Genomic DNA, 17,514 nt, shown 5'->3' on the forward strand with positions numbered 1-17,514 from the left:
TAGAATTAAAAAAATCAAATATTGAAATCAATAATTTGTTAGAAATGAATGTGTTAAATTTATGAAATAATTTATGATCATACTTTATACAATTATTGAAATATGGAATTAAATAGTATGTATCTATTTTTACATTTAGAGACTGATAAATCTAGTATTATAAAATAGGTAAAATACGTTGTGTATTCAATTTACATTTGTATTATATAGTCAACAATGCATGTGTATATTTTGTTATATGCTTTCTTATCTTATAATTCATAATAAATCCAGTACATTATTTTTTATATATGTATCATCAAACAAGTAAAAATTTTTCACTTCTTAAATAAACGTTTAATTTTGTATATTATTTTTATTAAATTAAAATTAGATGATATTAAATTATAATTTATCTTTAATGATAAAATTTATTTAATAAAGCATGTTTAATTTTCTAAATCATTTCCTTTTAAATCCCTTTATAATTGTATGTACAGAGACTACCTTATTATTAAGGTGCAAATTGAAATGGATGCTTATAAACAGCAAAGTGTATTGGTTTCGTTTATGCGTAATAATTTCTTTAATTATCTATTGGTTTAACTTTATTTAATAAATCTATAAAACATGAGTGATTATAATTTATAATAATTAATTCGAACCTATTAAGTATTGTATTGTTATACTTGCAAATTTCATATATTTATATAGGCGACTAAAATTAATTATTAATAAATATTTAATTGCTATAAAATACATACTAATTTTCAACATTAGAGTCAATCAAAAATCTATTGAACAAGTAATTTCCCTTGTTGCTTGGCAAAGTGAAAATGCTCTTTTTAATAAATTTATAATTTTTTAATAATTATATTGTATTAATAATATAATTCTCTTGTTGAAAGAAATATTTTTATAATTAAAATTTGACCAAAAATTAATCTGTACATTTAATTGAATTAATCAATTAAGATATGAATTGTATCATCAATGTACGTTTTACTAATAAAAAATCGATTTTTAATTATACTTCATTTTATATTTCTGAAATATTATAAATGTGTGAATTATTTACTATATGTAACAAAATAAAATTATTGTTAACAAATTGTTTATCGATATAATATTACAATTAATTAAAAACTTTCAATTCATTATTGTTTTCACCATTTTCGTTTTATGGAAACAAATACTTCATACGTGTTAAACATAGGAAATTAAAAATATTTAATTTATGTATTAATTTTATGTCTAGAATTAAATATAGAATTTTTTTAGCTCAGATAATAATATTGAAATTTTGAATGAATAGATCGTGATCAGCTAAAAAAAGAATCTGTATCTGTAAATTCTAAAATTTGTAGATATTTTTATTCTCGTTCCTTTATTTTTAAAAATAAGAAATAGATATTTTTTTGCGAATAAATAAGCTCTTCGGAATTTCATAAAAATTAATTTGTAATATAAATCAATTTAATATATGTTAAGACACTATTAAAAATAATTATAACGATACGACATTTAATATCATGCAGATAGTAACGTAATAGTAGATTTTATTGCGCATGTGAAAATTTTGTACAGTATTTAGCAAAATTGATATGCATTTACTATGTCTATGGTCGTCTTACTTTCCCAGATCTATTGAACCCGCCATTTAATATATTTCTAACCGAATATTTCGGCAAAGAAACTATAAAAAGTATAGAACACTAAATTAAAATATTTAAAGGGAAGGCGTCGGAAAAAAATGTGAGTGAATACTTGAATAATATTGTTTGTAATCATTTAATTTATAAGAATTTATATAATTAAAAACATTATGTTAAGTATTCTTATATTTGTCAATTATTCGATAAAAAATCCTGTATTATAAAACATAATGCGTGAATCGATTCTACTACGTACTATCGCTTTTCATGTGATAATACAAATTTTTAATTAGAAGAGAAATGTACTAAGTAGAATTAATGAATACATATTTCATTCATTTTGTAAATGAAAATTTCTATTTATATTATTGAAATTGAACATTAGTTCTATGAATTTATAATTTCATATTAAAAATTAAAATTAAAAAAAAAATATATATATATATATATGGAGTATAGTTAATTTGAATATATGAATTAATTAATATTGAATTTGATCATGTTTAAAATAATAATATCATTAATAATTGACAAGTAAATATTTTTATAAATAGAATTTAAAATCATAACATGTATATGCGTATGATGGCAAAACAAAAAAAAACAAAAATTTTTGGACAAACAATTTGTGTTAAATGGATTTTTGTAAAAATGTAATATTTATAAATAAGTATAAAAATGTTCAATGATTTTATATATTTTTTTAAATCGGTAGTGTGAAAATTTTAATATAAATACTTGTAATACATGAACATCAATAATTATCAATGCAGTTCAAATAAAAAATTTATAATTATAAATATTTTTATATGAAGAAATAGCTTACTTACAAGTTTAAATGACTTTTATATTATCAAATCTTGTATTCATCATTTTCATAATTAAATGTTTTATAGAAATTATATTTTTTTATTTATTAATTATATATATATATATGTCTAAATATATATTTATAGTTATAATAAATAGATAAATTATTTTATGCGTATTGATTCCAATGAATATTTTACTTAATGATTTTTTTCTGAATGTGATAGATTAATAATTATAATTTTCATTTATTCAATACTAATGAATAAAGATTGTACCATGTGATTTTTAAACTACTTTTTTAAAAAAATATACATCTATTGAAAATAATTATTACATTCACTTAGATTATAAATTAGTTTTAAATCAATTATCTTTTATTTAAACCATTAAAAGAATAATTTATTATATATTTAATATAATTAAAAACATTTTAGAAAAAAATGTAATTTGTATTAAATAAAAAAAGTAGAAATTGTTTAAACTTGGTATATGTTCAGATTATGTATAAAGAACAAAACATTTATAAAATATTAGCATTCTAATTAGAATTAAAAACTAATACATTACTGTATAATATAAATATTGTATAATTAATATTTATTTAAATAATATTTTGAACAAACTACTGACGATTATAGAAATTTGTATAATTAGAAAGGACTGTTATAAGTGTAATAATAATTACATACAAATTATGACGAATGATATTGTATTAATGAATTCCACCAAATACCATTATCAGTACAAAGTATTCATACCTATAGACTGCTATATATATTTTTATTGTATATAACATTATATTTAATATTGGTTTTTATTATGTTTTATATTATTAATTGGACTTCATTTAAACAACTATATTATTTTTATATTTATAGATTTATAAAATGTCATCACGTTACAGAGAATGGGATCTCTCTTGCAAAGTTTATGTTGGTAATTTAGGTAGTAGCGCAAGCAAGCATGAAATTGAAAGTGCATTCAGTAAATATGGACCTTTACGGAATGTTTGGGTTGCTCGAAATCCCCCAGGATTTGCGTTTGTTGAATTTGAAGATCCTAGAGATGCTGAAGATGCTGTAAGGGGACTTGATGGAACGTAAGTATTTAAAATAAGCTGTTATTTAGTAAAATGGAGCAATAAATTATATCCATGCTATAAGCATACATTGTACTTAATGTTTACAATTTATATAAAAATAAATTTATATGATTTTACAGTAAAATTATTAATGTACTGCTTTATATGATTAAGGGCAATTTCTATCATTTTAAAAATATCGGAATATGATATAATCAGAAAAATATGTGATAATTACTCTGAAATACAATTTCGGATAAAAGCACTCAATGCTTATTTAATACAATTTATTTTTAAATTGAAATATAATGGTCCCTTTCATTGATTGGAACAAATTATTTAGCAACATATCTTTAATATTTGTAAGAAAATTGAAATAATCGATATACTAATGTAGGATTTATAAAATAAGATATAACTAAATTGATAATATTTAGAATTTATTAATAATCTTGAAGAATAATATATTTCAAATTAAATATTGTAAGAAAATATAATACTATCAGAAAACAATTTTCCAAATCAACTAATTTATTACAATTGTAAGTTAAATTCACTTAAATTTAATTTTTTAAAGAAAAAATTTTTGAAATATTTTTATTTTTGCTTATTTTTATATTTATTATATTAAAAGGTATTCAACTAATAGAATTTTGAAATAAAAATTTCAATGTAAAATTATAAAATGCATTTATAAGATATGATTTAACATTACATGCAATGTAAATATTCATTTATTATATATTCTTTTATATAGTGAGAAAAACATTATTTATAATAAATACATTTAGGAATAATAAATACGTATAAATATAAATAAAATGATAGAAATCGTTTTAATAACATTTTGAAAATTGCAAAATCCTTTATAGTTCTTGATAGAATTTTAAATGCTATTAAAATTCAAAGTATATTAGCTTAAAATTATTTGTTTTTCATGTTGATTTACATATAATTTGGAAACAAATGCTCTACAATCTCAAGTATCCATATTTAAGATAAAGATAAAGATAATTCTATATCTATATATTTAATTATTTACTTATATCTATTATTGAATAGAATTGACTGAATTTTTATTATGTTAAATAAATATTGATGATATTAAAATTTAATATATTTAAATAAAAAATGTATTAAACTGTTATATAAATATAAATTTGTTATATATATATATATATATATATATATATATATATATATATAACAAAAATACTGTTACAATTATATTTGTTGCTTACTTAAGAAGTTTTAGAATACCTAATTAATTAAAAAAAAAGTTTTGTACTATGTTTAATACATATTCTAAATATTATTTAAATTTACATCTAGATATATATTTGAATATTCCCATTTTAAGAAATTACAAGATAAATGTTTATAATTTAAAAAAAAAATTTGAATCCAAAAAATTATTTTGTTGTGTTTTGTTTATATTCCAATATACATCAATTGATGTATATTGGACAACAGTGTAACATAACAATAAGTAAATGTTTAGAACTAAATGTATAAATGTCTATAACTTATGAAAAACTAGTATAGCAGCATATCATTGTAAAAGTAGTGTTAAAAAAACACATGATTATTATTTAAAGTTGTAAAATAATAATCACCTAGAACAAAATGGTACTCAGAAATTGTTTTATGATAATAGAATTTCAATGTACATCCTTTGTTAGTGAAATCTTATAATATTTTCATAACTAATGATAAAATATTTATGATGGATTTTTATTTTAATAAATTGGTCTAATTCAAATTCAAAATTATTGTTTATAAAAAATATCAAGAAACTTATAATATCTAAGTAATAACTTAAAAATAAATTTTTTATTTATATTGAAATTAAGGAACTGTCAAGGAAATAATGATAAAACTTAATTTTGCATTGCACTGATAAAACATTTATAATTTGATCTTATTACAATTTTTGTCATTATTTTTATTTTATTAGTTTTCTTATCTAAAAAAAATTCTCAAAACAATAAATGATTCAAAATTAATAAGTATTTATATGTTTGAATTGAGTTTAATGATATCAAAAAACACTCTGTGAAATAATAAACTTATCTCTACAAATACTGAAATTATTTAATTATCAATATTTTGCATTTTTAAATATGTAATAATTTGTTATAGTGTCCTACTAAATCTTTATAGAGAATATGTAAAAGATGTTGAACTTTGTTTTTAAAACTCCCGATAATATCCCATAATTTAGAAAGATTAAAAAAGAAACGAATCATTGTCATTTTTAAGTCAATTATAACATAAAATGCTGACTGTTCATAATGCCATTGAATAAACACATGTACTCATGTATCAAACGCAGATGTGATTACATAAATAATTATATATATTTTTTTTTTTTTTCATTAGTCATTGCTGTGGAACTAGAGTTAGAGTGGAAATGTCATCAGGTAGAAGTCGTCGTGGTGGAGGAGGACGTAGACGTGCTTCAAGATATTCAAGGTAGGATATGATCTTTTTTTATTCACTCTCTCTCTCTCTCTCTCTCTATATATATATATATATATATATATATATATATAATCTTAGTAGTTAATAGAATTGGTACAGAAAGCAGATGGCAAGTACGTATAAAAAATATGTAGGCATTCTTAGATATTTGTTAATGTAGATATTTTACAGATATACAATTTCATAAAATTAAAATTAATGTACAAAATTTATGTAAATATTTATGATAAATATTTATGATAAATATTTTATTTCCAACAAAAATAAATGTATTTATAAATTGAATATAAATACTTTTATTAAGCAGAAAATAAATTTAATTTTATAACAGTTTTTGAGTCAGCATAATATGAAATTCAGTGAAAATAAATATTTTTTAAAAAATTCAAATTTATACAAATTATAATATTTTAGTTAAAATATTTGCTTTTAAATCAGTTACAGTTGATTAGAAAACAGATACACACACATAGAATATTTTTCGCAATTTCATTTACAAATAAAAAATCTGGGAATTTTCATACTAATTATAATATTTAACAAAAATGCAATTAAAATTTTATTTAGCTAACAAAAATCATACATTTTTAAAATTTTCTGGATTACTGGGTAAATGTTATGGTTCAGTTAATTGTTTTAGTTTAACATATTTTTAATAAAAGAATACTTAAGATTTTATTTATTTTTAAAACAATGTATAAATGATCTGATATTTAATAATACAAATTTAATAGTAAATCAGCTTAATCGTTCTATCCAAATTATTGAAATTTTGATTTTCATTACACTTATACATTTGTATTAGGCTGTGTACTATTATCAAAATTTGAATGACACCAAGTAATTATGTTCAAATTTACATTAATTGTAAATTAAAACATATGCTTTAATCCTAATTAAAAACATTAGCGATCCTATATTACATTTATAAAAAAAAAATTAAGCGACTATTATAAATTTGTATTATAAAGAAATAAAATCATCAAAAAACGCAAATTTAGTAAATCATTTTTACATAGAATTAATGAAAAATTTTATATTATAAATTTCCATTCAGTAAGTAATGTATACAGAATATTATTCCGTAACAGTGTATAAATCTTTATTTAGAAAGTCAATTTTTTTTAAGTTTTAAAAATATCAATACCATTTTAAAGTTTTCTGCTATTAGAAAATTAGTTTATTTTTAAATAACTATCAGAGTATAATTTTTTAAATATATATATAAGGTTTACTAATTACCGTCGTTACTTTATCGTAACATACGTAAAAGTTATTATTTTCCTTTTAATTTTTAGTTTAAAATGTAATCTTGATTACAATTGAACTTAAATTAATTGAATTAAATAAATTAAATATAATTAAACTTAAATATTAATTATTAATAAGAATTTCTTAAAACTAAAACATTTTTTATTATGTAAATTCGAAGTTTTTATTTAAATCGATGAAAGAACTTCAATATTTCAAGGAAATGATCTCAAATACATGTTTTTCTTCATACATAAACTAAATCTAAATATATACACCGTACAGATTAAAGAATTGACAGAGTATATTGATTTGCGGTTATATTATTAAATATATGTTAACCTCTTAATAATTTTAAAAATATTTTAATAATCATAATTATCGATTATCGAATTAATTGTTATTCATTAAGGAATCTATACATACTGAAAGTTAAAAAATTTTTATTTTTATCAAGTGAAAAATAATTATCGAATAGGTTCCATTGTTTGTTTTGTAAACTATTGGTCTTCTATAAAAACTTATAACTTAAATAAATTTAAAATTATAAACTTATTGAATTAATATAAACCTCTTTTAATTTATAAGCCATTAGAATATATACGATGTATTTTTTCTCTATGGCAAATTTGTAGATCCCGATCACGCAGTCCTCGCAAGAAATCAATAGGCCGATATGGAAGGTATGATAGCGTTTCAATCAGAAATTAATTATTAGTCTTTTCAGAGGCAAATTGATTCAGTAATACAATTACTCAATAAAAGGTTTGTTAATACTAATTATTCGTTAAAAATGCTTATATTTATATCTAGCTTTTGATCAAATAACTGTCAATATCAATAAGTAAGTATTCATTCGATTATTATTATCAATACAACGAATGTAAATAATTAAGTAAATCTTGTATATATTCAACATTTTAAAAATCTGTTGATGAATTGTAAGTCACGTAAGTATAATTACCAAAAATTTATTAGTTACTTTTACGACTAAAATTATGCTAAATAAATGTAAACTAGTTTTATCTATGCTACTTCTTTTGTACTATTCAATTATGCAATATGTATTCATCTTAGTTAAGAAAACTACTATAACTTATTTATTAAAATAGGTGGCGAATGAGTAGCTTTAAATATCAGTATAGTCTTAAAGTACTCTGAAAATTTTATTTAATATTTTGAGTTGTAACAAAGAATAATTATAACAATTTCAATAAATTAATGAAATACAAATTAACATTTTTTATTCGTATTCTAGCATTCTAATTATCGTAGAAACGATAATATATTTATACAATCAGAATTCATGTTAGATCTTAGAGTAAACTAAGGTTATACTGTAACAATATAGAGTAGGGAAATAGTGGATGGTAGAGAGCATAAGTGTAATGAGTGACAGAGGTTTGTTAATAAGGTTGATGGCTATATTGGTAACACTGACGTTTGCAGATTACACCACCGTCAGGTCGTAGCTCTGCTCATCTCTCCGCCACTACTACTACTACTGCTACTTCTACTACCACTACTACTACAGCCACCATGAAAAAAGCAATCAAAATCGAACAAAATATTGCCTGTCTGCCCACTAACCAGTCTCCCAACCAGTCACCATCAGTCACCACCAGTCGAACTCGTCAATCGTCATCACCGCATAGCGCAGCCAAAGTCGTACGATCGACAGACTGAATGTTCTCGACTGAACACTAAGTCTGGCAGTCGCTCGTTTCGCTGAAGTCAAGTCCCTCGGAAAAAAGTTTGAAAAAAATAAGAGAAAAAATGAACAAAAAAAGATAAATAACAGTATGTAGGGAACAATCATAGGAATTCTTCGATCAACGCGATACTTCGATAGTTCTTCCGTCGAAATAACGTCTCTCCTGACTTCTACCACTGCTCTCCAACCACTCTACAAAGTCATCACGTATTTAACTTGAGCTGTGACATCCGATCGCCACATCTCGTCTTCGAACTTCCGGGAAAGCAAATAAGCAATCACCACCTGTTATACACCAACTACCATCCCATCCAACTACCACCACCACCAACCACTACATTCACAGTTGCCTGGTATTTTTCACTGATTTACAAACATTTTAGTTTTTCTTATTGTCTGTTATTTTGTAACTATTATTTTTATTGCTATCACTATTGCTACTACTATTGCAACTAATACTACTTGTACCACTAATTGCTTAATACGGTTTTTATTTTATTATATTCTGATATTTCTCCTCAAGCTGACAAAGTCCATTTTATTATGCGATACTTTTATATTTTCTTGCAATGACTTTATTAGCTCGAAGGGTAATACTTAATAAAATTGATTATTATAATTTTCATTCAAATAAATGTTCTTTGTTTATTGTATTATTAATTTTTATTTTATTTGGTCAATAAATTATTTTTGCCCCTGATTATGCTGTGTCTAACTAGCCTTACCCTCTAGGAATATAGGATATTATCAAACTTCTATTTATTATATTGTCTTAGTCATAAATTAAAAATATATTTATATATAAAATAGGCTTACCCTTTTTGTTGGAATTTAGTAATTGTATTATTTTTACTTAAAATGTATATTTAACAAAGAACTATTTACAAAGAGGGCAGGTACGGCAAGAAATTTAAAAATTAAATAAAACTGTATAATAAAATTTTATTTATTATTTTAGATCACGTTCACGCAGCCCACGCAGGAGATCATTAACACGCAGTCGCAGTCGAGATCGTCGTTCTCGTTCAGACTCACGTGATAGACGGTATTAAATCTCAATAATACCAGAGATCGCAAATTGGACACACAAATTAGAAATATTTTGCCCTTAGACTTCACGCGATAACGTAAAATTTTTCGATTTATACAAATTTCTGTTATAAACGTGTGACCAACTTCCTAATATTTATATTTTCAGCGTCGAAGATATTTACTAATAATATCTGATTTTTATACATTTTTCAAGAGCGCCCAGAAAAAGAAAAAGTTTTGATAACTTAATGTAAACAATTAAATTTCGAAAGAAACTTCGATGCTATTATTATGCACATTTTTCTTTGTTTATTTTATTCATAAATATGTATGTATGTGTGCATTATTCATATACATAAAAATATTGTTCAAAATGAATATTACATGTGAATTATGTTTTAAAAAGTACGAATGGATACAGGAAATTGGAAAAATCATAACGAAAAAGCAAAATAGAATTGTATATACATAATTCAAGAGAGAAAGCGCTCATTTTACCTTCGATACAATTTTGCACAGTTTATTTAAAAATCAGACATTAACAGAACTAATATAATCGAATACGTATAGAAGTAAATGTCAACAATATTATTTGTGTTTATTGATTATCAAATACACGACTTGAATAATGGCATTTAAAAAAAGGGAATATTTTATGCAATTAAATAGTTTTTCATTTATTTATAATATTAAGCTATTCATTTATAGATTCATATTATAACATTAAAAAAAAATTACTTTAACTAAAAATGCTAAAAATATATTTTATGAAGTCAGATTTACAAATACATCTATGTTATTTATGTGTTTCCAATATGAAACTTTTTAGATAATTTAATTGTAAAATATTTAGATGACTACATTTTTTATAATAATTTACAATTTTTTAAATTTTGGTATAAAAATTATAAGCTTTAAATTAAATATATAAACGCGTAAAACTTAAAATAAACTAACAAATTTGCTTCAATGAAATTTTTATTTTTAAAATGCATTTAATAAAAAATATTTAAAAAAATATTAATTATAGTTAAAATAATTCAGAAATACATAAATATAATATAAATTAATGAAATTTTGTAATTTATAAAGCATATTCGTTTGAATAATCCTTAAGTTTTATATTATTTTTATTCTAGATCTATAATAAAACAAGTATATTAATAAAGATAGTTTACTTAAATCAATACAATATTATATGAATTAACTAAACACTTCTATATTGGAAACATTGGGTAATATTGATTATTAAAATGTTTCATTATTAGTTATTTATCATTTATATTAATTAAATACATCCAATTTTAATGAATCAAAATTTGTCCAAATAAAAAAGGTCAATTATATACTAAACGCAATTATATTATTTTTCAAAGTCACTGAACACAAAATGCTGAAAATTAATGTAATATTACAAATATAATAATAGTAACTGGTAAATTAAATGATTATAGTTATTTAATATTTTGTAGAATTTAAAAAAAATTGTATTATGTAATAGTTTTTTATTATAGCAGTTACACTAAAATTTTCATTTTAACATTATGAGTAAATAAAGATATTATATAAAAGATAATTTTTTTATTTATCCAAAAATTATAAATAATGTTATATTTTTTCGTAAGTTTTAGAACATTTCCATAATTTAGTAAAATTTAATATTAAAAAGTGTACATGACTATAGTGTATATTTAGTTTTAGTTTTTATAAAAAAAAGGTACATATTGTAGTATAGATTTCTATCCTTCTTTAATGAAATACGTTATACTGTATTTGCATATTTTCCTTTACAGCAATATTACTTATTTCATTGTATACCATAAATTATGTCTACAAAAAAATATATAAAAGAAATAGATTTTCATTATTAAATTTAATTGAATTTGTCCCAATCAATAAAGTAAATTGTACATATACAATATTAATATTAATATAATTTTATAAATATGAACTAATTTTCATACATTTAAAAGTAAATATATCTGTATTGTTAAAATATGATGAATAATAAGTAATGTGACTATCAAATAGCATTTTAATATGTTGTCATTTGTCAATAATTAGAAGTTAATCAAAAAATTATTTTATATTTTCATTACAGATTATTAATATCTTTAATTTAATTAAAATTAAACTATTGCAATCTGTATTATATTGCAAAAATTATATATATTTAATAGTTTATTATACGAATTTCTAACTTGTATTAAAAAATGGAAACGGATATGTTGTATAAAATATTTTTTTTTTAAGTTAAAAGTTAATAAATTTAATTTGAACACTTCAGACTTCTCTATATTCTACTATATATTTTATTTTCTATTTTTATTTTATATGTTCATCTATTTGTATCTACCATTTATTCTGAAACTCTAATTTTAAAATTGGTAAGTATAAGCAATTTTAAGGGTAAGTTGTCCAATTATTATAAAAGTAATTTAAAAGTGTTTATAACAAAATAAAAAATTTTGTTTAAAGATTTCCTTGTATAATTATAAAACATTTTAAAAAGGTAAAAATTTATTCGTATATCACTGAAATTAAAATGCAAATATCCAAATAGTTCGGATACCTATTAAAATTTAATATAACAAGTAAAAATTAAGATACTTTTAAAAATATATACAATAAATAAATTCAATTTAAAAACTATTTTTAATATTTTCATTGATAAAATAAATATCAAGTGCAAAATTTTCTTTAAAATACTCATACATAACTTGGCATGTAGTATAAACAGTATTCAAAATAAAACAATATTTCTAATAGCATATGTTATTACTTATTTAAATATTATATATTTAGAATCGATCAAATTTAAGTAAGGTGTGAATTGATTGTAATTATTATTTTGGTCTATTAAGATTATATTTAATACTGATTCTTTTATCATTTAACGATTTTAGATTACGGAAAACGTATTTAACGGTAATCCCAGTTTTCAAGCTTCTCAAATCAATGCACCTTCTTTTCTTGTCTTGCTTTTATTTTGATAGCTCTCCATGCCATTATAATATACAATTCTTCCTTCATACTCATAAAGAAAGCTTATAATGTCTTATAATAATATCTTTTCGTTTATTTATTACTTAATCTTCATTATAGTAATTTTAATTTTTAAAACAAAGATTTATCCAATGACAATAAAATATAAAATATCAATATCTATATATATATATATATAAATATATAAAGCATTTTTGTCAAATAATCAATAAATTTTTTTCATTAAAGTTAACATCATTGTAACACAAAAATATAACTTAATTTTACACATTCAGCAAAATTGAAAATGAAATAAAAATAATAAAAGCATTAAATATAATAATTTTTTATAAAATCATTCCTTAATACTATTCTTATAAAAGAATTATTTATGAAATTTAATAAAATAATTAATAAGACATGTCATTAAATGAATAAAAAAAATTAACTTAAAGGCAAATTAAAAATAAATTTGAATATTTTTTATCAAATTTTATATTCCAACTTATTTATTTTAGTTAATTATGTTACATAATATTTATTCTTATCAATTTATAATCTTTTGAATAACATTTATATGTGTCAATTGTATATATCATATTTATCCATTTAATTTATTCTCTCTTTTTCTTAAGGTATTTATATTATTATTTACCTACCATAATTAATCACGTTAACTCGAACGTATGTTTAAAGTATTTTCACAACATTAAAGTAAAACAATGCTTTAATTTATGTTTAATTTAATTTAATTTTTAATTAAAAATTTTTTTGTGAAAATTCAATTATTAAAAATTCTTGTTTATTAATAAATATTAATATATATTTAGCAATGTAACTATGGACGTGTTTGAAAATATATCATATATATCATAATAAATTCTGGTTGAATTGATTAAAGCAAATAAAAATATTTGAAAAATATTACCGTAAATGTTATCATACTTTATTGATTATAGCATTTTTAAGATGAATTTGTTTAATGTACATGTAGCTGTTTGGTTATCTATTGTGCAGAATACCATATTTTGGTTTAAAAAATTTGTATGTTAAATTTAAAATTATAAGAATAAATATTAATGCATACACTGATGTAAATCTATTTTTCTTTTTAAATAATTACATTTTTTGTCACTACGCATGATGAAATAAAGTATATTTTTTATATAATGTTCGAAACTAATACATTTTATTGTGAAGTAAAGTAATGATGGTCTGAACATAAATCGTTAGAATATAAAAACGAATACAAACATTCTTTTTTGAAAATATACCCCCAGAATAAATATTAATAATAATTTTGAAAATATTATTTTCAAAAAATATATACTAAAATAGTGCTAGTAAAGCAGAGTTACATTTGAATACATAAAAAAAATTTGTAAAGAAAATTATTTCTAGATCATGAATGAAATAGAAATAGTTCCAAATAATTCATTTTATAATCAATGTTCATAAATTAGTATCAAATGCAATGATATTATAATTTCAAATACATAGCTTAGAAGTCATATATACCAGAGGATTGTATATAAAAGAATACATCTTTTTGAACGTTGGATTTATAGATTTTCAGTTTAAACTTTATTTACCAAAATAGTTTTTTAAAATCAGATTTAAACTGTAGTCTATTAAAATAAAAATTTATTTAGATAACATAAATACTTAGTATTAATAAATATTTTTATTAAATTTAAATATGTTCAAATAGTTGGATTAAATACAGAAATAATTATTGTAGTTGTTTCTTAGTTTTATATACCACTAGAACTTTTACTTCAATTCTACTTTAATTAATATACATTAAATTGAATTAATAAATTTTATATAACTTCTAATTATTTTTCTAAATTTATAATTTATATATTGTATATTATATTATTATTTATTTATTTATATATATATATTATTATCTTGTAAAATCTGATTAAAAAAAAAGTATTAAAAATAATATTTTATAACAAGCGAGTTTATACCTAAATTCAAACTGATAGGTAAAGAGTGTGAAAAAGGAGCTTAAGTATGTATTATATAAATTGAACGTACAGATTATCAGTTTTAAGTTATAAATTTATAAATAATTTTTTTACACTTAATATTTTTAAAATAAATTTTACAAAATATTATGTAATGTATTAAAGAAAATATTCTTTATTTTTATTTAAAAAGCACAAATTATATGAAAATGTTAATTAATTTATTACTTATAATTTAAAAACAGAAAATATTATTTTTGGAGTTTTAATAAATATATATGTAGAGAAAATATATTCAATAAACAGTTGATCCATTATTTACCAGTAAAACAATTAATAGATTACAGTAAACATTGTAATTTCGTTTATATGACAGTGTTAAACTTTTAATAAATATATTACTGTCTAAATAATCGTAACCAAATTTATTATCATTCCATTTATAAATAATATTTGATTTTTACATTAGAAATTAAAATTTGATATTTCAAATTACTAGTAAATTAGCGTATTAAAATATTTTTCATATTTCATATTATAAATGTGTAGTAATTTATGTTAAATATTTATTAGAAAATTATAGAATGGCTAAAAAAATGAAAAAATAATTTTATAGAAAATCTATTACAATATTAAAAATATATATGCATGTGTATATGATTATGACTTCGATTTAGATGTACAGTATTTATAGAAAATTATAGTGCATGTTTAAGGAATAATTTGAAGATATATGTATACACATTACTATTCTAAACAGAAAAGCTGTCACGAGACATGTACGAATCTCATCTTTTCTTCCAACACTACCGAATACCTCCGAGAAAACCCGAATGATTACGAGTTTCTGGTTAGTAGAAGAATGTGTCTCGAGCGTGGGAAAGTTTAGTATTGCTGGTATTTTTAAAACAAAGGTAGATAGTTGTTTTTATTATAATTTTTACTGTGTAAAACAATACAATATTAAAAAAATTATATGATTAATTCTACACTAATGGTTTCATCTAAGAATCATAAGAAATAAAATTGTTAACAGATAATAGTATAATTTTCTAGGCGTTTACATATATTCTATATAATAGCACTAAACTGGTCGGTAGTAGAGTAGAGCTTGATTGTAAAATATTTTACAAGGGTGAGTGAGGACGACATACTAGATCACATAGTACTCGAAAATATTTCGAAGAATAATTTATTTAGAAAATTTCTTTTATCAGTTAATGTATATATGTGAAAAAAATATAGATAAATATAAAGCAGTAAAAAGTGTGACAAAGTAAGAAGAGCATCAGGATACAGATCAATTTACAAATCATGAAGGCGATGGTAGCAAGTCCCGTTGGAAGACGAGTGTCATCTACAACGAGGAGAGTTTTCATTACTAGAGGTCGGAAAAACCTCGAAGCTGAAGGAGTTGCCGCCTACTTTGGTAAGCTACGCGATCTTGTTCCACATATGCCACGCAAGCGAAAACTTTCTAAGCTTGAGGTTATTCAGCGCGTTATTCAATATATTTATGAACTTGAAAGTACTCTGGAAGAGCATAATAAGCATGATCATCAAAAAGAAGAGAATATTGATCATCAACAGCAAGAAAATGATAATCAATCTCAATTGACAGATAATGAAAACCCTTTAAAGCAACGATGACTTATGACAATAAATAAGGGTAATTAATATTAATATGTGTAACAGACTTAATTTTTGGAGTCGCTTACAAAAATTATAATTGTGGTGTAAATAATGAAGATACTGTGAAAACTAGCGATTCTGTTTTACATATATTATGTTACATATGCTTTACATAAGTTACTTTTAACAAATTAATTAATTTTACATGTTTCTTTTAATAATGTATCTTTTGTATCCAGATAAATGGCCATATTTATACTATTTTAAAATAGCATACGTTGAATTTTATTATATTTTAATATAAGATCAATATACATATTATTTTTATAAACTATATCATGTAATAAATGATTAACATTGTTTTGTGAACATAAATTTTTATTATAAAATACTTATTGAATTATTCATATGACACGGTTAAAAAAATAGTTTAAAAAACAAATGATGAAAACACTTATGAAATCTTACTCTATGACATGTATTTACTACTTTACGAAGTATTAAAACCAAATTTATGAGTAAATATATTTTAATTATGTTTTATTGCTCAATTATAAATTAGCTCAGCATTAAACTATTATATACATTTCTAGATGTATTATATATATATACAAATATATACATTTAGATATTGGTTGAATTAAATAAGCAAAATATGTAATTCATAATTAAAACAATTAGAATAAGTACAAAAATTAATCAAAATAAAGGAAAAACTTCTCAATCTATTTTTTAACTTAATTTTTTATTATTTGATTTTATTAACAACCTTGATTATGTTTTTAAAATACGTTTATTATATTTTAGATATCACTTATATAAAACTATTTATGTATCAAGTTTTAAAGTATAAAAGATTTATTCTTTTTTAAATTAATATCGCATTATTCTTTTTAATTTACAATTAGTTAC

The 17,514-nt window shown here is 20.9% G+C and overlaps 2 protein-coding genes across 5 annotated transcripts; both read left to right on the forward strand.

The window, feature by feature from the left end:
- The first annotated feature begins 1,463 nt into the window (after positions 1-1,463).
- On the forward strand, positions 1,464-10,696 carry LOC105360710 (RNA-binding protein 1). Of its 4 annotated transcripts, XM_011497693.1 has the most exons (6): positions 1,464-1,734; positions 3,326-3,546; positions 5,911-6,003; positions 7,899-7,946; positions 8,713-9,330; positions 9,936-10,013. In XM_011497693.1, exons 2-5 carry the CDS (start codon positions 3,335-3,337, stop codon positions 8,804-8,806), a joined length of 447 nt encoding a protein of 148 aa, XP_011495995.1. In that variant the 5' UTR covers positions 1,464-1,734; positions 3,326-3,334; the 3' UTR covers positions 8,807-9,330; positions 9,936-10,013. The 4 variants fall into 4 exon arrangements, with proteins under 4 accessions (XP_011495995.1, XP_011495996.1, XP_011495998.1 ...); XM_011497694.1 differs by lacking the exon at positions 8,713-9,330 and having other exon boundaries at positions 1,470-1,734; positions 9,936-10,696; XM_011497696.1 differs by lacking the exon at positions 7,899-7,946 and having other exon boundaries at positions 1,470-1,734.
- Positions 10,697-15,986: 5,290 nt separating this feature from the next.
- emc (Basic helix-loop-helix domain-containing extra-macrochaetae) lies at positions 15,987-16,711 on the forward strand. The gene has a single exon (XM_011497697.1). The coding sequence runs from the start codon at positions 16,285-16,287 to the stop codon at positions 16,618-16,620; it is 336 nt and encodes a 111-aa protein (XP_011495999.1). The 5' UTR covers positions 15,987-16,284; the 3' UTR covers positions 16,621-16,711.
- The last annotated feature ends 803 nt before the right edge of the window (positions 16,712-17,514 follow it).

This window comes from Ceratosolen solmsi, unplaced genomic scaffold (genome assembly GCF_000503995.2).
Source record: "Ceratosolen solmsi marchali unplaced genomic scaffold, CerSol_1.0 scaffold47, whole genome shotgun sequence".
NCBI lineage: Eukaryota > Metazoa > Arthropoda > Insecta > Hymenoptera > Agaonidae > Ceratosolen > Ceratosolen solmsi.